We start from the raw sequence: 22,129 nt of genomic DNA, 5'->3' as shown, positions 1-22,129 counted from the left end.
TGTAATCTGAGTAAACCCTTCTAAATGCAAAATTCAGATCATTCCAACTGATCTGACGTGAATCCAAGAACATATGAGCATCTAATGTTTTATAATTCCATTACGCATAAAATTAGGTCAATATCAGTGTTGTGCAAATGTGTAAAGTGTGTGATAGAAAATCAGCACCCCAGTTCACAACCCTCAATTTTTATTTCCACTGAAGTAGATGAGAAAAATTGTGTGTGATTTAAAACTTGCTGCTGATTTGTTGTCACTCATTTAACTCAATAACCTTAAGTCAAATAAAGCCCATTCACCTTTTGATGAACTCTGCCTGTGTGCTAACATCAGTGTACAATGTGCTAATATTAAAATCACACATCGTTTGTCTCAGCAGTATAAGATGTTGGTGATATACACCTGGAGTATTGTGTACAGTTTTGGTTACTCTGTTTTAGGAAAGACATCATTAAACTGGAAAGAGTGCAGAGAAGATTTATAAGAACATTGCCAGTACTCAAGGGACAGAGTTATAGGGAGAAGTTGGGCAGGGTGGGACTTAGGAGACTGAGGTGGCCTTATACAGGTATATAAAATCATGAGGGGCATAGATAAGGTGAATGTGTACAGTCTTTTTCCCAGCGTTGGAGAATCAACAACTAGAGGGCACAGGTTTAAGGTGAGAGGGGAGAGATTTAATAGGAACCTGAGGGGCAACTTCTTCACGCAGAGAGTGGTGTATGTATGGAACAAGCTGCCAGAGGAAGTGGTTGAGGCAGGTACAATAACAACATTTAAAAGATACTTGGAAAGGTACATGGATAGGAAAGGTTTAGAGGGGTATGGGCCAAACACAGTCTGCAGCATGGATGAGTTGGGCTGAAAGGCCTGCTTCATGTTGTTTGTTCTATGACTTGAATTGTCTTCATATCAGTCACAGACTTAAAATGCCAACGAAGTAAAGGTGGACTCCACCTAGATGCAACTGTTGGTAAACCTAAATTTTGTAACGCACCTTTTTAAAATGCGATGAATTTGAACATAACAGTTCACAGAATCATCAGAATTTACGCACAAAAGGAGGCCAATCAGCCCATTGTGCCAATATTCCTGCTGGTTAGGGCTCCTTGTCCATTGCTGCAGACTTCTGCCTCCATCGCCATTTTAGGCAATGAGCCTCTCCCCCCACCCCCACCCCGTCTCACATGCATCAATAAGCATATAATTTTTTTCTCAACTCCCCTCAAATCCTTCTACCAGAGGTCTTAGATCTTTCACCTTGGTTACTGACTTCCCCACCAAGAGAAATAGATCCTGTTTAACCTTTAAAAGACACTTGGACAGGTACGTGGATAGGAAAGGTTTAGAGGGATATGGGCCAAGTGCGGGCAAATGGGACTAGCTCAGGAAGACACCTTGTTTAGCATGGATGAGTTGGGGCAAAGAGCCTGTTTCCATGCTACATGGCTCTATGACACTATGACTGTTTCTATACCTCACATATCTCCATCTGACCCCTTTGTTCTAAAGACATAGTTTACATGGATTTGAGTAAGATTTTTGACAAGGACCCACACGGTAGGCTTGTCCAGAATGTTAAGGTGCAAGGGATCTGAAATGTGCAGGTATACTGGATCCAAAGTTAGTTTGGTGGTTGGAGGCAGAGCATAGTGGTGTGTGGATGCTTTTCTGACTGAAACTCTGCAGCAAGTGGTGTACCACAGGGATTAGTGCTGGGATCTTGTTGTTTGTATATGTAAATGACATTGCTGTTTGTATATAATCATGAAAATTGGTTGTCTAAGGATACAGCAGGACATAGATTATCTGGAAAATTGGGCAGAGCGCTGGCAGGTGGAATTTAATCCAGACAAGTGTGAGGTAATGCACTTTGGGAAGTCAAATTCTGGTAGGACATACAGAGTAAATGGCAAGAACCTTACGATCTTTGAGGTACAGAGGGACCTTGGACTGCAAGTTCATAGTTCACTGAAAGTGGCAACTCAGGTGGAAAGGGTAATGAGAAGGGCATTTTCTACTCTTGCCTTCATAGGCTGAAGCTTTGAGTATAAGAATTGGATGTTAAGTTGCAGCTATACAAAGCATTTGTTAGACCACACTTATCGTGCACAGCAACAAACAATCTGCTGGAGGAACTCAGTGGGTCGAGTAGTGTCTGACAGTCCTCATACAGGGTTTTGACCCAAAACGTTGACAATTTCTTTCCTCCCACAGATGCTGCTCAACCTGCTGAGTTCCTCCAGCAGATTGTTTGATGCTCCGGATTCCAGCATCTGCTGTCTCTTGTGTCTCCATTTATTATGTACAGTTCTGCTTGCCACGCTACAGGATGTGGTAGCAATAGAGAGAGTGCAGGATCTTGTAGATATGCACTCCAAGATCTTTAAGTTCCGCTACACTTCCTAGCATCGTACTACTTATTGTGTTTGTTGCAATGCGATTGACACTTTATTGTCCTTTTTTTGTTAAAAAACAGTTCACTTAACAATCCATCAGTATGGCGAGCTTACATGGGATCAGTTGAACTAGGACAAGGTACTCTCCGGGCCATCAAAAGAATCATCAACCATCCCAGTTATGGGACCGTCACCAGAAATAACTATGATGTTGCAGTTCTGGAACTTTTCAACCCACTCAATTTTTCTAACTTCATCCAACCAATTTGCCTTCCATCGAGTAGCCAAGTTTTTCCTGCTGGTCAACTGTGCACCATCACAGGATGGGGCACTCTTACTTACCAAGGTAAATCACCAAATTAGTTGATTATAAAGCTAACAGACTGCAACTAAGGCTGTGGTGGTTGACAATGTGATTATGGCTTGTTTCCTGCTCTGAGTGTGGTAATGTCTGAGCTGAAACAAGTCACATTGTTGGAATGCCTTCTCTGCACAATGAATGATGTTACAAGTACAAAGGGATACATAGAAAATGAAATTCAAGTTCAAGGTAATCCCATTTAGTACGATTTTCTGTAATAACACTTGACAATTTAGGCCTAACCCAAACGTTAGCAATTGTGCTTCTTAATTCTGCTCTCCAAATTTCCTACACCTCTTGTTTACAAGCCCAACAGCAAGTGCACTCTGTCTCAAAAGTACATCTTATTTTTTTCTTCCTTCTTTTAAAGAGCATCACTTAAAGATTTACAGAATCTCTGGACATTTGTCTACATTCCTTTGTGGGACACCACTATATGCAAAGTGACTATTATGTTTTCCACAATATACGCTTTTGTATGATTTAAAGTATCTTACTGCCTCTGAAGCTCCTTAGGACATCAGAGAAATCATAGAAGATTATGGCACAGAAGTAAGTCATTTGACCTATCATGTCTAACAATAGCACGGAGGTTATCCTTCCTCAGAGAGAGTACTGAGTTTAGTTTTGAACATCCACATAAAGAAGGATATCAAGGTCAAATAGAAATTGCTGATGACCTACACAATAGAAACATAGAAAAACTACAGCACAATTCAGGCCCTTCGGCCCACAAAGCTGTGTCGAACATGTCCCTACCCTAGAAATTACTAGGCTTCCCCATAGCCCTCTATTTCACTCAGCTCCATGTACCTTATCTAACAGTCTCTTGAAAGACCCTATTGTATTCACCTCCACCACCGTTTCCGGCAGCCCATTCCACGCACTCACCACTCTCTGAGTAAAAAAACTTACCCCTGACATCTCCTCTATACCTACTCCCCAGCACCTTAAACCTATATCCTCTTGTGGCCACCATTTCAGCCCTGGGGAAAAGCCTCTGACTATCCACCCAATCAGTACCTCTCATCATCTTATACACCTCTATCAGGTCCCCCCTCATCCTCCGTCTCTCTAAGGAGAAAAGGCAGAGTTCCCTCAACCTGCTTTCATCAGGCATGCTCCGCATTCCAGACAGCATCCTTGTAAATCTCCTCTGCACCCTCTCTATGGCTTCCACATCTTTCCTGTAGTGAGGCGACCAGAACTGAGCACACTACTCCAAGTGGGGTCTGACCAGGGACCTATATAGCTGCAACAATACCTCTCGGCTCCTAAATTCAATTCCCCGATTGATGAAGGACAATACACCATATGCCTTCTTAACCACAGAGTCAACCTGCGCAGCCGCTTTGAGCATCCTATGGACTCTGACCCCAAGATCCCTCTGATCCTCCACACTGCCAAGAGTCCTACCATTAATATTACATTCCGCCAACATATTTGACCTACCAAAGTGAACTACTTCACACTTATCTAGGTTGAACTGCATCCGCCACTTCTCAGCCCAACTTTGCATCCTATCTATGTCCCTCTGTAACCTCTGACAGCACTCCAAACTATCCACAACACCCCCAACCTTCGTGTCATCCGCAAACTTACTAACCCACCCCTCCACTTCCTCATCCAGGTCATTTATAAAAATCACAAAGAGTAAGGGTCCCAGTACAGATCCCTGAGGTGCACCACTGGTCACCGACCTCCACGCAGAATACGACCTTTCAACAACCACTCTTTGCCTTCTGTGGGCCAGCCAGTTCTGGATCCACACTGCAATGTCCCCTTGGATCCCATGTCTCCTCACCTTTTCCATAAGCCTCGCATGGGGTACCTTATCAAACTCCTTGCTGAAATCCACATACACTACATCTACTACTCTCCCTTCATCGATGTGCTTAGTCACATCTTCAAAAAAATTCAATCAGGCTCGTAAGACAGGACCTGCCCTTGACAAAGCCATGCTGACTATTCCTAATCATATTATACCTCTCCAAATGTTCATAAATACTGCCTCTCAGGATCTTCTCCATCAGCTTACCAACCACTGAGGTAAGACTCACTGGTCTATAATTCCCAGGGCTATCCCTATTCCCCTTCTTGAATAAGGGAACAACATCCGCAACCCTCCAATCTTCCGGAACGTCTCCCGTCTCCATCGATGACGCAAAGATCATCGTCAGAGGCTCCGCAATCTCTTCCCTCGCCTCCCACAGCAACCTGGGGTACATCTCATCCGGTCGGTCCCAATGATTTATCTAACTTGATGCTTTCCAAAAGTTTCAGCACCACCTCTTTTCTAATATCTACATGCTCAAGCTTTTCAGGCCACTGCAAGTCTCCACTACAATCCCCCAGATCTTTTTCCGTGGTGAATACTGATGCAAAGTATTCATTAAGTACCTCCGCTATTTCTTCCAGATCCATACACACTTTCCCACTGCTGCACTTGATAGGCCCTATCCTTTCGCGTCTTATCCTCTTACTCTTCACATACTTGTAGAACGCCTTGGGGCTTTCCTTAATCTTGCCCAACAAGGCCTTCTCATGTCCCCTTCTGACTCTCCTAATTTCTTTCTTAAGTTCCTTCCTTTTAGCCTTGTACTCTTCCAGATCTCTAACATTACCTAGCTCTCTGTACCTTTTGTATGCTTTTTTTTTTCTTTTGACTAGATTTATTATAGCCTTCGTACACCACGGTTCCTGTATCCTATCATGACTCCCGTCTCATCAGAACATGTCTATACAGAGCTCCACACAAATAGCCCTTGAATATTTGCCACATATCTTCCATACTTTTCCCAGAAAACATCTGTTCCCAATTTAATCTTCCAATTTCCTGCCTGAGAGTCTCATAATTCCCTTTATTCCAAGTAAACGCCTTGGGCGTAAATGCAATGAGCAATAAGACACATGATCAATAGTAGGGACAACCTAGGGCTACGTACAGCACCACATACATACGATTTCTTTTCTTCCTTCTCTCATGACCTTTGGACTTGGAAGTTTAAGCTTTGAAGTGTCTTTTTTTTTTACAAAATGCCTTTTCAGAAGAATGCAGAATACGAAATTAGGGGAAAGTTTTAATTTTGTTTCTCCAGGCCAATCCCCTGACACCCTACAAAAAGGAGATGTGGCTATCATCGAGGACCAAACGTGCAATAGTTCCTATGGATCGCTCATCACTCCTATAATGCTGTGTGCTGGCATCTTAACTGGGGGAGTCGATTCTTGTCAGGTACCATTTAACCATATTTACCCATTGGGCAAAAATTATACAGATTCTGTGGTTCGTTGATGGAGGCCTTGAATAACAATAGTACGGAGGTTATCCTTTCTTGGAGAGACCACAGAGTTTAGTTTTGGACATCACACAAAGAAGGATATCAAGGTCAAATAGAAATTGCTGATGATCTACAGAATGAGTAAATCAGGAACTAGGGGCTTCATTTAGAAACAAGGGGAAGCTGTAATTGTTCTCTTTATAGCCAAAAGGGTTAAGCAAACAATTTAATACAGGTCAGTCAAGATGGAGCTAATAAATAAAAACAATTTCCAAAGGCAGAGGGTCAGAAAGCGTAAGATATGGATTTAGTATGAGAAGGGCATTGAGATCATCTCACCAACAAGAGTATCAATTACTCTTCACTGACCAGGAACAAATCACCAATATCCAGTTTCCCAAACTGGCCATTGAACAGGATGAGATCTGGGGAGAGGATGAGGTGAAACATCTTTGCACAGCAAGCACTGCAAAGCAGACAGGAAGAAGCAGACTCAAAAATAAATTTCAAAATGAAGTAGAATAAATGCATGAAGTCATAGTTTGTTGCAAGGCTCTAGGGAGATGAAAGTACAGTAGGGAGCACAGTACAGGCCCTTCGGTCCATAATGTTGTCCTGACATTTTATCCTGCTCTAAGATCTAGCTAACTCTTCCCTCCCACATAGCCCCCTATTTTTCTATCATTCATGTGTCTATCTAAGAGTCTCTTAAATGTCCCTAATGTATCTGCCCCCCCAACCTCTGCAGACAGTGCGTTCCACGCGCCCACTACGCTCTGTGTAAAAAAACTTAGCCCTGACGTCCCTCCTATACCTTACTCCAATCACCTTCAAATTATGGCCCATCGTGTTAGCCATTGTCGCCCTGGGAAAAAGTCTCTGACTGTCCACTCGAGCTATGCCTCTTATCATCTTGTACACCTCTATCAAGTAACCTCTCATCCTCCTCCTCTCCAAAGAGAAAAGCCCTAACTCACTTAACCCATCCTCATAAGACATGCTCCCCAGTCCAGGCAGCATCCTGGTGAAACTCCTCTGCACCCTCCCTAAAGCTTCCAAATCTTCCTATAATGAGGCGACCAGAACCGAACACAATACTCCAAGTGGGGTCTAACCAGAGTTCGATAGAGCTGCAACATTACCTGGCAGCTTTTGAACTCAATACCCCGACTATTGCCCAACACTCCATACGCCTGCTTAACAACCCTATCAACCTGCGTGGCAACCTTGAGAGATCTATGGACGTGGACCCCTAGATCCTTCTGTTTCTACACACTGCTGAGAGTCCTGCCATTAACCTTGTATTCTGCCTTCAAATTCGATCTCCCAAAGAGTATCACTTCACACTTATGCGGGTTGAACTCCATCTGCCACTTCTCAGCCCAGCTCTGCATTCTATCAACATCCTGTTGTAATCTACAGCAACCTTCTACACTATCCACAACACCACCAACCTTCACATCATCAGCACACTTAGTAACCCACCTTTCTACATCCTCATCCAAATCATTTATAAAAATCACAAAGAGCAGGGGTCCCAGAATAGATCCCTGCAGAACACCACTGGTCACCGACCTCCAAGCAGAATACGCTCTATCAACCACTACCCCGTCTTCTATGAGCGAGCCAATTCTGCATCCACACAGCCATGTTTCCCTGGATCCCATATCTCCTGACCTTCTGAATGAGTCTGCCATGAGGAACCTTATCAAATGCCTTACTAAAATCCATGTACACCACATCCACTGCTCTACCTTCATCAATGTGCTTTGTCACATCCTCAGAGAATTCAATCAGGCTCATGAGGCACGACCTGCCCCTCACAAAGCCATGCTGACTGTCCCTAATCAGCCTATGCTTCTCCAAATGCCCATAAATCCTGTCTCGAAGAATCTTCTCCAGCCATTTGCCCACGACTGAAGTAAGACTCACTGGTCTGTAATTCCCAGGCTTATCCCTACTCCCTTGCTTAAACAAAAGAACAACATGTGCCACCCTCCAATCATCTGGCCCACCCCACCCACCCAGGACATTCTCTCTTCTCTCCTCTTCCATCGGGTAGAAGATACAGGAGCCTGAGGACACATACCACCAGACTTAAGGACAGTTTCTACCCCACTGTGATAAGACTATTGAACAATTCCCTTATACAATGAGATGGACTATGACCTCACGATCTACCTTGTTGTGATCTTGCACCTTATTGCACTGCATTTTCTCTGTAGCTGTGACACTTTACTCTGTACTGTTATTGTTTTTACCTGTACTACATCAATGCACTCTGTACTGACTCAATGTAACTGCACTGTGTAATGAATTGACCTGTACGATCGGTTTGTAAGACAAGCTTTTCACTGTACCTCAGTACAAGTGACAATAATAAACCAATTCCAATCTGGCACTACTCCTGTGGCCAGTGAGGACGCAAAAATCATCGCCAAAGACACAGCAATCTCTTCCCTCGCTTCTTGTAGTAAACTTGGATATATCCCTTCCAGCCCCGGTGACTTATCTATCCTAACGTTTTTTAAAAGTTCCAGCATATCCTCTTTCCTCACGTCAACATGCCCTAGTGTATCAGCCTGTCGTATGCCATCCTCACAAACGTCAAGGTCTCTTTCTCTGGTGAATACTGAAGCAAAGTATTAATTAAAGACCTCCCCTACCTCCTCTGACTCCAGGCACAATTTCCTCTTTTATCCCTGATAGGTCCTACCCCAACTCAAGTCATCCTCCTATTCTTCACATACGTGTACAATGCCTTGGGGTTTTGCTTGATCCTATTCACCAAGGCCTTCTCATGCCCCCTTCTAGCTCTCCGAAGTCCATTCTTAAGCTCCCTCCTGGCTAACTTGTAACTCTCCAGAGCCCTGTCTGATCCATGCTTTCTAAACCTCAGGTAAGCTTCGTTCTTCCTCTTGACACGATATTCTACTTCTCTTGTCAACCACTGTTCCTTCACTCTACCATCCTTACCCTGCCTCAATGGGACAAACCTATGCAGAACACCATGCAAGTACTCCCTAAAGAACCTCCACATTTCCACTGTGTAATTCCCCAAGAGCATCCGTTCCCAATTTACGCTCCCAAGTTCGTGCCTAATAGCAGCATAATTCCGCCTCCTCCAGTTTAATACTTCCCCATATCATCTGCTCCTATCCCTTGCCAAGGTTATGGTAAAGGTAAATGAGTTATGGTTACTGTCCCCAAAATGCTCACCCACCGAGAGACTGGAAACCTGATCAGGCTCATAGACAAGTACCAGGTCCAGAATGGCCTCTTCTCTAGTTGGCCTGTCAACAAACTGTGTCAGGAATCCTTCCTGGACACACCTAACAAACTCCGCCCCATCTATCCCCTTTATAGTAAGGAGGTGCCAATCAATATTCAGGAAGTTGAAATCACCCATGACAACAACCCTGTTAGTTTTGCATCTCTCTAAAATCTGCCTCCCGATCCGCTCCTCAGCATCTCTGCTGCTATTGGGGGGGGGGGGCGGTGGGGGCGTCCTGTAGAATACTCCCAATAGAGTGATCGCTCCCTTCATGTTTCAGACTTCCACCCACACTGACTCAGGAGGTGATCCTTCTAGGACATCCTCCCCTTCTACAGCTCTGACACTGTCCCTGATCAGCAAAGCCACCCCCCCCCCCCCCTCTTTTACCTCTGTCCCTGTCCTTTTCAAAACATCTAAATCCCGGAATGTCCAGCAGCCATTCTTGCCCTTGCAACAGCCAAGCCTCCATAATGGCCACCACGTCATAGGTCCACATACTTACCCATGCTCTAAGATCATCACCCTTGTTCCTGATACTTCTCACATTAGAGTAGACACACTTCAGCCCATCCAACTGACTGCAATTTTGTCCTTTCAAATGCTGATCCTTCCTCACAGTCTTTCTACGCTCTGCATCTACTTGTACACTAAATGCACCAACCTCTGACCTATCACCCTGGTTCCCATCCCATGGCCAGAACCCTCCCCAACAGTTCTTGCAAACCAGCCCGCAAGAATATTGGTCCCCCTCCAGTTCAGGTGTAACCCATCCCTTATGTACAGGTCGTACCTTCCTCAGTAGAGATCCCAATGATCAACAAATCTGAAACCCTGCCCCCTGCACCAATTTCTCAGCCACGTGCTCATCTGCCAAATCATCCTATTCTTACCCTCACTGGCGCGTGGCACAGGCAACAATCCAGAGATTACTACCCTTGAGGTCCTGCTTTTCAGCTTCCTACCTAGCTCCCTATATCCCCTCTTCAGGACCTCATCTCTTTTCCTACCTATGTCACTGGTACCAATATGTACCACGACCTCTGGCTGTTCGCCCTCCTGCTTCAGAATGCTGTGGACTTGATCAGAGACGGCCTTGACCCAGGCACCCAGGAGGCAACATACCATCCGGGAGTCTCTTTCACATCCACAGAATCTCCTGTCTGCGCCCCTTACTATGAAATCCCCTATCACTACCACTCTCCTCTTCTCCCACCTTCCCTTCTGCACCACACGACCAGGCTCAGTGCCAGAGACCTGGTCACTGCAGCTTTCCCCTGGTAGGTCATCCCCCCAAACAGTATCCAAAGCGGTATACCTGTTATTGAGGGGAACAGCCACAGGGGATCTCTGCACTACCTGCCTATTCTCAGTCCTTCTCCTGACAGTCACCCAGCTACCTGCCTCCTTCAGCCTCGGAGTGACTGCCTCCCTGTAGCTCTTATCTAGGTACTCCTCAGTATCCTGTAGGAGCCAAAGATCATCCAGCTGCAGTTCCAGTTCCCTGACACGGTCTGTAAGGAGATGCAGCTGGATGTACCTCGTGCTGATGCAGTTGTCAGGGAAACTGGCAGTCTCCCAGAACTCCCACATCTCACAAGCTGAACACACCACTGACCATTCTCAGTATTCTGACCTGGCACTAAAGGAAACACGAAAGCAAAGCAAGAAAGGGAGGAACTTACCAGAGACTTACCTTCGTCTCTTCTCACCGAAGCCTCTTGAGCCAAAGCCTCAGATCCCCACTCTAACACTGGTCCACTGCAACAATGGCCGTTCCCAAAATGGCCACTCCACTTCTACCTGCCTTCTCTTTATTTGTTGCTGTTAATAAGCCAATCAACTGGTAGCATTAATGACTTGAATGTGAATTTAGGAAGGTTGATCAATAAGTTTGCAGATGACACAAAGATTGGTGGTGTTGTGGATAGTGCGGCAGGTTGTTTAAGGGTACAACACAATGCAGACCAGCTGGAGAGTTGGGTGAAGCAATGGCAGATGGAATTGAATCATGACAAGTGCAAGGTGATAGGTTTTGGTGGAGCAGACAAGGGTACAGTACACAGAGTAAATGGTCAGGCCCTAGGGAGCGTTGATGAACACCAGGCTTTAGGGTACAAGTCCATAGATCCCTGATTTTCAAGCATGTTGCCAGGACTCAAGGGACTGAGTTACAAAGAGGTTGTGCAGGCTGGGACTTTATTCATTGGAGCATAAAACCATAGAACAATAGAATAATACAACACAATACAGGCCCTTCGGCACACCATATTGTACCGCCCTTCAAACCACACCTAAGACTATCTAACCCCTTCCTCCCACATATCCCTCTATCTTAAATTCCTCCATATGCTTATCTAACAATCTCTTCAACTTGACCAACGTATCAGCCTCCACCACCACCCCAGGCAGCACATTCCATACACCAACCACTCTCTGGGTGAAAAACCTCCATCTGACATCTCCCTTGAACTTCCCACCCATTACTTTAAAGCCATGCCCTCTTGTTTTGAGACTATCATGTCTCCCCTCATCCTCCTTCTCTCCAATGAGTAAAGCCCTAGCTCCTTTAGTCTCTCCTCATAATCCATACTCTCTAATCCAGGCAGCATCCTGGTAAATCTCCTATGCACTCTTTCCAATGCCTCCACATCCTTCCTATTATGAGGCGACCACAACTGGACACAGTACTCTAAGTGTGGTCTAACCAGAGTTTTGTAAAGCTGCAACTTTACTTCGCGGCTATAAACTCGATCCCACAACTTATGAAAGATAACATCCCATAAACTTTCTTAACTACCCTATCTACCTGTGAGGTGACTTTCAGTGATCTGTGGATATGAACCCCCAGATCCCTCTGCTCCGCTACACTATCCAGAATCCTGCCATTTACTTCACACTTCTCTGGATTGAACTCCATCTGCCACTTGTCAGCCCAGCTCTGCATCCTATCAATATCCCTCTGTAAGCTCTGCATCCTATCAATATCCCTCTGTAAGCTTCGACAGCCCTCCACACTATCCACAACACCACTGATCTTTGTGTCATCCGCAAACTTGCTAACCACCTCCCCCCTTCCACCCCCACATCTAAGACATTAATAAATATCACAAAAAGTAGAGGTCCCAGAACCAACCCTTGTGGGACACCACTAGTCACAGCCCTCCAATCCAAATGCACTCCCTCCACCACAACCCTCTGCTTTCTACAGGCAAGCCAATTCTGAATCCACACGGCCAAGCCTCCCTGGATCCCTTGGCCTCTGACCTTCTGAAGAAGCCTACCATGCGGAACCTTGTCAAACACCTTACTAAAATCCATATAGACCACATCCACTACACTACCCTCATCACTCTTCCTGGTCACCTCCTCAAAGAACCCTATCAGGCTTGTGAGGCAAGATCTTCACTTCACAAAGCCATGCTGGCTGTCCCTAATCAGTCCATGATTCTCTAATCATAGATCATAGATCCTATCTCTTGGAATCCTTTCTAACGGCTTACCCACCACAGATGTAAGGCTCACTGGTCTGTAATTCCCTGGACTATCCATACTACCTTTTTTGAATAAGGGGACAACATTCGCCACCCTCCAATCCTCTGGTACCATCCCCGTGGCCAACGAGGACTCAAAGATCCTAACCAAAGGCTCAGCAATCTCCTCCCTCGCCTCACGAAACAGCCTGGTGAATATTCTGTCAGGCCCCAGGGACTCATCTGTCCTAATATTTTCTAACAACTCCAACACATCCTCTCTCTTGATATCTACATACTCTAGAACATTACCCTTACCAACATTGTCCTCAGTATCATCAAGACCCTTCTCCTTGGTGAATACTGCAGAGAAGTATTCATTGAGAACTTTACCCACTTCCATAGCTTCCAGGCACATCCTCCCACCTTTGTCTTTAATCGGACCTACCTTTACTCTAGCCATCCTTCTGCTCTTCACGTACGAGAAGAAAGCCTTGGGATTCTCCTTAACCCTACTCGCCAAAGCCTTTTCATGTCCCCTTCTCGCTCTCCTCAGCCCTTTCTTAAGTTCCTTCCTTGCTACTCTATATTCCTCAAGAGCCCTGTCTGATCCTTGCTGCTTACACCTTACGTATGCTGCCTTCTTCTTCCTAACTAATTGTTCCACCTTTCTCATCACCCACAGTTCCTTCACCCTGCCATTCCTTCTCTGCCTCACCGGGACAAGTATATCCCTAACATCCTGCAAAAGATCCCTGAACATCGACCACATCTCCATTGTACATTTCCCTTCAAAAATGTCATCCCAATTTACACTCCCAAGTTCTCACCTTACAGCCTCATAATTCGCCTTTCCCCATTTAAATATCCTCCTGTCCTCTTTGCTCCTATACCTGTCCATGACAATGCCAAAGGTTATGGAGCAGTGGTCACTGTCCCCCAAATGCTCACCCACCGATAGATCTGTCACCTGTCCCGGTTCATTACCTAAAACTAGATCTAATATGGCATTTCCTCTAGTCGGCCTGTCAACATACTGTGTCAGGAATCCGTCCTGTGCGCACTTAACAAACTCCGCCCCGTCTAAACCTTTGGCAATAAGTAGGTGCCTCAATATTTGGAAAGTTGAAGTTTGCCATTATAATAACCCTGTTATTTTCGCATTTTTCCAAAAACTGCCTCCCAATCTGCTCCTCAGTATCCCTACTGCTACCAGGGGCCTATAGAGTACTCCCAGGAGGGTAACTGCTCCTTTCTTGTTCCTAACTTCCACCCATTCTGACTCTAGAGAGGATCCTTCTTCATTATCTACCCTTTCTGCAGCTGTAACAGTGTCCCTGACCAGTATCGCCACCCCTTCTCCTCTTCTCCCCCACCCCCCCCCCATCCCTTTTAAAACACTGAAAACCAGGAATATTCAATATCCATTCCTGCCCTGATGTCAGCCATGTCTCTGTAATAGCCACAATATCATAGTCCCATGTACTTATCCAAGCTCTCAGGTCATCTCCCTTATTCCTGATGCTTCTTGCATTTAAGTAAATGCACTTTAGCCCATCCACCTTACTACTTCTGTAGCCTGTACTCTGCTTCTCCTTCCTCAAACCCTCTCTACCTGTCAGATCTGACTTTTCCCCATCCCCTTCTTCCTCTGACCTACCCCTCTGGTTCCCTTCCCCCTTGAAAACTAGTTTAAACCCTCCTGAACTACCCTAGCAAACCTGACTGCAAGGATATTGGCCCCCCTCACGTTCAGGTGTAAGCCATCCTCTCTGTACAGGCCCCACCTTCCCCAGAAGACATCCCAATGATCCAAAAATCTAAAACCCTCCCTCCTGCACCAACTTCTCAGCCACGCATTTATTTGCCATCTCCTCCTATTCCTACCATCACTATCTCATGGCACTGGCAGCAATCCTGAGATCGCTACCCTTGAGGTCCTGTTCTTCAGCCTTTTGCCTAGCTCGCTAAACTCACTTTTCAGGACCTCATCCCTCTTTCCCACCTATGTCGTTGGTACCAACATGAACCACGACCTCTGGCTGTTCTCCCTCCCGCTCTAGAATCCTGTGGACCCGATCAGTGACATCCTGGACCCTGGCACCTGGGAGACAACATACCATCCGGGATTCATGCTCACTGCCACAGAACCTCCTATCTGTTTCCCTGACTATCGAGTCCCCTATCACTACTGCCTTCCTCTTCTCCTCCCTTCCCTTCTGAGCAGCAGGACCGGTCCCAGTACCACAGACCTGGCTACTGCTGCTGGGCCCCGGCAGGTCATCCCCCTCAACAGCTTCCAAAGCGGAAAACCTGTTACTGAGGGGAACAGCCTCTGGGGTCCTCTGCTCCATCTGCCTGTTCGTTTTCTTTTCCCTTTTCCCTCCCCTGACAGTCACCCTTCTATCTACTTCCTGGACTCCAAAAGTACCTGCTCTAAGGGGGGTGACTGTCTCCTGATGTGCAGTATCTACATAACTCTTCCCCTCCCTGATGCTGCGCAGTGTTTGAAGCTGCAACTCCAGCTCATCAAGTTTGAGCCGAAGTTCCTCCAGCCTCAAGCACTTACTGCAGACGTGGCCATCGTGGACCGCAGCAAGGTCCACGGGCTCCCACATCAAGCAGCTGCAGCACACCACCATGTCCGCCATCTGAAATAATTCTTTCTCCCCCCCAGTGTTTCCTACTTAAAAATTTATAACAGATAAAACCTTACCTTTATCTATTTGCCAGCAACTCTCCCGCTTTTCCCCTTTATGCCTAAGCCCGTTGAGCCAAAGCCCAACCACTCTGCTCCCTCTCACTCAGCTGCCCGCTCCAATGCTGCCCGCTGGATATGGCAGTTTGATTTTTAAACTGCCCGTGCCTTACCTGCTTATGTCACACGCCTGCGCAGTCTAGCCCCCACTATTCCCGATTGAAGCTTATATAACAACTTATAAAAAAGAACCTTATAAAAACTAAACCTTATAATAAAAACCCTATTAAACAAAAACTTATCTGCTCCGAAGTCCCGACGTCTGCCGAAGCGAAACCCACGAAACATAGGAGACTGAGAGGTGATCTTATAGAGGTGTATAAAATCATGATGGGCATAGGTAGGGTGAATGCATTCAGTCCGTTTCCCAGGATTGGCAAATCAAGAGCTTGAGGACATAGGTTTAAGGTGAGAGGGGAAAAATTTAATAGAAACCTGAGGGGCAACTTTTTAAACCTTGAGGGTGGTCCTTGTATGGAATGAGTTGCCAAAGGAAGTGGTTGAGGGAGGTACAATAACAACTTTTAAAAGACCTTTGGACAGGTACATGGATAGGGAAGGTTTTGAGGGAAATGGGCCAAACATGGGCAAATGGGACAAGCTTAGTTGGGAACCTTGCCAGCATGGAACAGTTGCGCCAAAGGGCCTGTTTAATGCTGTAACACTTTATGAAGGTGGCAGCCAAGCTAGAAAAGGTGGTGAAGAATGGGCAGGCATGGTAGTGTAGCGGTTAGCATAACACTTTACAGCGCCAGCGACCCGGGTTCAAATCCGGCCACTGTCTGTAAGGAGTTTGTATGTTTTTCCCGTGACTGCGTGGGTTCCCTCCGGGTGCTCCGGTTTCATCTCACATTCCAAAGACATACAGGTTAGGAAGTTGTGACCATGCTATGTCGGCACCAGAAGCGTAGCGACACTTGTGAGCTGCCCCCAGAATATTCTACGCAAAAGATGCATTTCATTTTGATGTACATGTGACTAATAAAAATATCTTATCTTTTCTTATATAAAAAAAAGGCATATGGAATGCTTGCCATCATCAGCTGTGACATGGAACACAAGAACTGGGGCATCAGGTTGTAACTTTTTGAAGCATTGGTGAGGCCACATCTTGAGTATTGTTTGCAATTCTTTGCCACACTACAGGAAATATGTGATTGTGCTGGAGAGGGTGCAGAGAAGATTCACCAGGATGTTGCCTAGTTTGGAGCATTACAGTTAGGTTGGTTTTATTTTCCCTGGAGCGGAGGAGGCTAAGGCATGACCTGATAGAGGTGTACAAAGTTATGAGGGGATAGACATGGTAGGTAATAAGAATCTTCTTCCCATGGTGGGGATGTTGAAGACAAGTTTAAGGTGAATGGGGGGAGATTTTGGGGGGATTGGATGGGATGTTTTTTCTACATAGGTCGCAGTTAGAATCTGGAACATGGTGCCTGAAGAGGTGATGGGGGCAAATACTCTCATGACATTTAAGAAGTATCCAGACAAGTTCTTGCCTCACCAAGAAACAGCTAAAGCCATTGGATACAGCAAAGGTTATGGGCCCTGAAAACATTCCGGCAATAGTACTGAAGAGTTGTGCTCCAGAACTTGCCATGCCCTTGGCCAAACTGTTCCAGTACAGCTACATCACTGGCATCTACCCAACAATGTGGTAAATTGCCCACGTATGTCCTGTATACAAAATGCAGTACAAATCCAACCCAGCCAATTACTGCCCCATTGACCTACTGTCCATCATCAGCAAGTGATGGAAGGGATAATCAACAGTGCTTTCAAGTGCCACTTGCTCAGCAACAAACTGCTCACAGGAGCTCAGTTTGGGTTCCACCAAAGTCACTAACCTCCTGACCTCATTACAGCCTTGGTCCAAACATGGACAAAAGAACTAATCTCCAGAGGTGAAATGAGTGTTCCTTATAGTTTAAGCCCTCCAGTCCTGGCAACATCCTCATCAATCTTTCCTGCCCCCTTTCTAGTTTAATGACATCCTTGCTATAGCTAGGCAACCAGAACTGCACACGATATTCCAAGTGCGGTCTCACCAATGATTTGTACAGTTGTAACATGACGTCCCAACTCTTGAATTCAATGCCCTGACTGATGAAGGCAACCGTGTCAAACACCTTCACCACCCTCTTCAGGGAACTATGTACTTAAACCCAAAGGTTCAACACCTTCCATGGCCCTACCATCTATTGCAGAAGTTCTGCCCTGGTTTAACTTCCTAAAATATAACACTCTGCATTTGTCCAAGTTAAATTCCATCTACCAGTCCTTGGCCCATTTTCCCAGTTGATCTGGATCCTGTGTAAACTGAGACAACCTTCTTCACTGTCCACCAGACCACCAATTTTAGTGCCACCTACATCCTCATCTATATTTATGATTTGGATGAGAAATAACAAGTGACCCAGCACCAATCCCTGTGGCACACCACTGATCGCAGGGCCCCAGAAATTTCTTCCCTGGCTTCCCACAATGTTCTAGGATACATTAGGTCAGGCCCCAGGATTGATCCACCTTTATGCACTTTAAGACCACCAGCACCTCCTCTTTCATAATGTGGATATGCTTCAGGACATCACTACTCTCTTTCCTGAATTCCTGAGCTTCTATCACCTTCTCCATGGTAAATACAGATGAGAAATATTCATTTAAAACCTTGCCCATCTCCATCTTCACATATAGATAATCACATTGATCCTTAAGAGGACCTAATCTCTCCCCAGTTACCCTTCCGCTCTTAGTATATTTATAGAAACTTTTAGAATAGGATTCTTATCTGCCAAAGTGATCTCGTGTCCTCTTTTTGTCCTCCTGATTTCCCTCTTAAGCGTACTCCTGTGGTGAGTAACTCAAAAGATGCATTTCACTGGGTGTTTCGATGTACATGTGACTAATAAAGACATCTTATCTTTTCTTACCTCCTAACTCCCCAAAGCCTGTCCATTATCTACAAGGCTCAGGTCAGAAGTGTGATTGGAACACATTCCACTTGCCTGGATGAGGGCAGCTTCAACAACACTCAAGAAGCTCGACACCATCCAGGACATAGCTGCCTGCTTGATGGGCAACCCAACCACAACCACTCACTCACTCCACCACCCACACACAGTAGTAGCAGTTTGTACCATCTACAGGAGGCACTGCAGCAAATCACCAAGACTCCTTACAGGCAGCACCTTCCAAACCCAACACCTAGAAGCCCACTACCAGCTAGAAGGACAAGGGCAGCAACACCACCACCTGGAAGTTGCCGTCACTGGGTCAGAATCCTGAACTCCCTCCCTAACAGTACTGTGGGTACACCCACACCTCAAGGAATGCAGTGGTTCAAGAAGGCAGCTCACCACCACCTTCTCAGGGGGAACTAGGGATGGGCATTTAAATGCCAGCTCAGCCTGTGCAGCCAACATCCCTTGAAAGAATAATAATAAAAATGTTTTGTTTTGTGAAACTGGAATGTATCCAATAATTAATCCTTACTTACATAGCCTGGCGATAATCATTACTCAACATTGATTCTGCTATACTTCTGTTGCAGGGCGATTCAGGGGGTCCATTGGCTTGTACAGAGTCCAATGGCAGCTGGTTCCTTGCTGGGATTGTGAGCTTTGGCCAAGCCTGTGCCTTACCCAACTTTCCAGGAGTCTACACTCGTGTAACAGCCATTAGACAGTGGGTGCAGGAACAGACAGGGGTATAAGTGGCTTTACAACAAAACAGTTTAGCTTGAACTGTTCCTATACTGATTTCCATTCTCCATTAACAAACTGTAACTTATTTCTCCCAGGACATTATTACATTGCAGTCAATTCCCAACTCCCTTATTTATCAAAACATTTTGACTTTGTTCCTTGCATTTTCTACATTTTACTTGAAGAAGATGAACATTTAGCAGGGCTTCTAAACTTCAGTTATCTTTATCACATGCTGCACTTTTCCTACTAATATGCCAGGTTCTTGTGTTTCCCGAGTTAGAAGTTTAAAATAACTGGTCGAAATCAGTGAGTAATATTCATTTGTGGCAACAATAACTTGCCTCCGAACACTTCTCCCAATGCTGAGTACTTATACTGGGCCCCTAAACTCAATCCTCTTTTCCAAGTTCCCAACCTCCCTCCCCTCCCTTAAGGAAGAGCCAACTCCTTCAAGGTTTTGATCACCTTTCCTAATATTTCCAGCGGCGCCATGAGGTCCCACTGCACCCGCAGTCCTGGCTTTCTCGCTGGTTGAGAAGGTCCTTGTCACCCTCCCACTCCACCCACAACCCTACGCCACCCCCTACCCCCCCCACCACTGACCCCACGCCACCCCCTACCCCCCCCACCACTGACCCCACGCCACTCCCTACCCCCCCACCACTGACCCCACGCCACCCCCTACCCCCCCACCACTGACCCCACGCCACCCCCTACCCCCCCACCACTGACCCCACGCCACCCCCTACCCCCCCACCACTGACCCCACGCCACCCCCTACCCCACCCAACCCCACACACCCCCTGCCCCACCCGACCCCACACACCCCCTGCCCCACCCGACCCCACACACCCCCTGCCCCACCCGAACCCACACACCCCCTGCCCCACCCGACCCCACACACCCCCTGCCCCACCCGACCCCACACACCCCCGCCCCACCCGACCCCACACACCCACATTCAGAAACATTTAAAAGCTGGTGAAAATGACGTAAACAATTTTAAAAATTCAAAACAATTTAAGTTTTGTAACAATGAGAACTCAACTTAAAACGTCGAAACGTTCACGTGATTACAAAACATTAAACACAAAATAATAAAATGTAACTTGATCTTACCTTGGAACTCAACTGTTCCCATTCCTCTTGCGCGGGATCCAAGGCCAATTTGCCAGGAAGCTACTGAAACTTTAGCGGAGCTCCGCCGGGAAGTTCAGCTCTTCCGCGCATTTGCAGAAATGCCGAAACCTGCCGGCAGCTGCGTGGTGAGATGCTTGCAATCCGCTCGGCAAAGGCAGCGGGGGACGTGGGCATCGTTGGAAGAATAAAATAAACCCAAAACAAAAGAGCTTGAACTGTGAAAGAGGTTCAAGAAATGTGTTCCAGAGCCCAGGAGAAAACGTGGGGGTGCACCAATCACACGTTAAATGTAGAGACAAGATGTTGATTTTAGTAGATTTATTTAAGTTAAAATACATTTGAAACTGGTGTTTGAAAAATGTCAGATCACAGAATAATCAAACATTTAGATGCCTAATGTAGTCTCTGTAACTGCGACACTTTATTCTGCATTGTTATTGTTTTCCCTTGTACTACCTCAATGTACTGTGTAATGAAATGTTCTGTATGGATGGTATGCCAAACTAAGTTTTTCATCGTACCTTGGTACATGTGACAATAATAAACCAATTTACCAACTTGCATCCAAAATGTAGTCAGATAACCTTGGTTAGGAATGCTTGGGCAAGTGAACATCTCCATTTATATTTGACTCTAAATTTAATCTCATTTTTTTATATTCCAGCCCATAATGTTCAACATCAACAGAAGTTTCTGGACTTAAAAGATGGCATTTCAATTATTTTAGTCATTTAAAAGATGTGAGTGAACGCTGATAAAGTTCCATAATTCATAGATCTGAACACATTGCAACTTTCTTCATTGATGTATCAAGTGCAAATTATCACAAGCAAAGATTAGTTCAATTTGAATTCAAAGAGTTTTTTGAAGAGGTGATGAAGATGACTGATGAGGGTAGGGCAGTGGATGTTGTCTACGTGGACTTCAGTAATGCTTTCGACAAGGTGCCACACAGTAGGCTGGATGCAGAAGATCTGCAGAGACTTGGTAAATTGGTTTCAAAATTGGCTTGGCCATGGAAGACAGAGGGCAGTGGTGGAGATGTGCTATTCTGACTGGAGGTCTGTGACCAGTGGTATTCCACAAGGATCAGTGCTGGGACCTCTGTTATTTTATATATAGATGACTTGGGCAAAAATGTAGATAGGCTGATTAGCAAGGAGACAAAATCTGGTGCACTTGTGGATAATGAAGAAGGTTGTCAAAGGATTCAGCAGGATGTAGACGAGTTGGGACTGTGGGCAGAGAAGTGGCAGATAGAGGTTAATCCAGACAAGTGTGAAGTGATGCACTTTGGGAGGTCAAATTTAAAAGGAAAGTATACAGTAAACGGCAGGACCCTTAGGAACATTGATGTACAGGGGGATCTTGTGATGCAATTCCATAACTCCGTAAAAGCAGTAACCCAGGTAGGTAGGTGGTAAAGAAGGCGTATAGCATGCTTGCCTTCATCAGTCAGGATATTGAGAATAAAAGTAGGGAGTCATGTTGCAGCTGTATAAAGCTTTGTTCAGGCCACATTTGAAGTGTTGTGTGCAGTTCTGGTTGCCCCATTACAAGAAGGATGTGGAGGCTTTGGAGAGGGTGCAGAAGAGGTTCACCAGAATGCTACCTGGACTGAAGAGTGTTAGCTATAAGGAGTATTGGAGAAACTTGGATTATTTTCACTAAAGCATCAGAGGCTGAGGGGTGATCTGATTGAAGGGGGATGGATGTGAGGGAGGAGCTCCGAGAGG

At 45.7% G+C, this 22,129-nt stretch overlaps 1 protein-coding gene across 3 annotated transcripts in view; it reads left to right on the top strand.

The window, feature by feature from the left end:
• Positions 1-19,794, top strand: part of LOC127572666 (transmembrane protease serine 11B-like protein) — a 77,780-nt gene extending 57,986 nt beyond the window's left edge. For 2 of the 3 annotated variants that reach the window (XM_052020162.1, XM_052020160.1), the window contains 3 exons: positions 2,480-2,745; positions 5,859-5,995; positions 19,097-19,794. In XM_052020162.1, coding sequence (XP_051876122.1) covers positions 2,480-2,745; positions 5,859-5,995; positions 19,097-19,258 — 565 coding nt within the window. In that variant the 3' untranslated portion in view covers positions 19,259-19,794. Of the gene's footprint in view, positions 1-2,479; positions 2,746-5,858; positions 5,996-16,563; positions 16,645-19,096 lie in introns of all 3 variants that reach the window. The other variant, XM_052020161.1, reaches the window with a different exon arrangement.
• Positions 19,795-22,129: the final 2,335 nt, after the last annotated feature.

Source organism: Pristis pectinata, chromosome 7, assembly GCF_009764475.1.
Source record: "Pristis pectinata isolate sPriPec2 chromosome 7, sPriPec2.1.pri, whole genome shotgun sequence".
NCBI lineage: Eukaryota > Metazoa > Chordata > Chondrichthyes > Rhinopristiformes > Pristidae > Pristis > Pristis pectinata.
The sequence above is the reverse complement of the archived record's forward strand: the minus strand, read 5'-3'. Positions and strand labels throughout refer to the sequence as shown.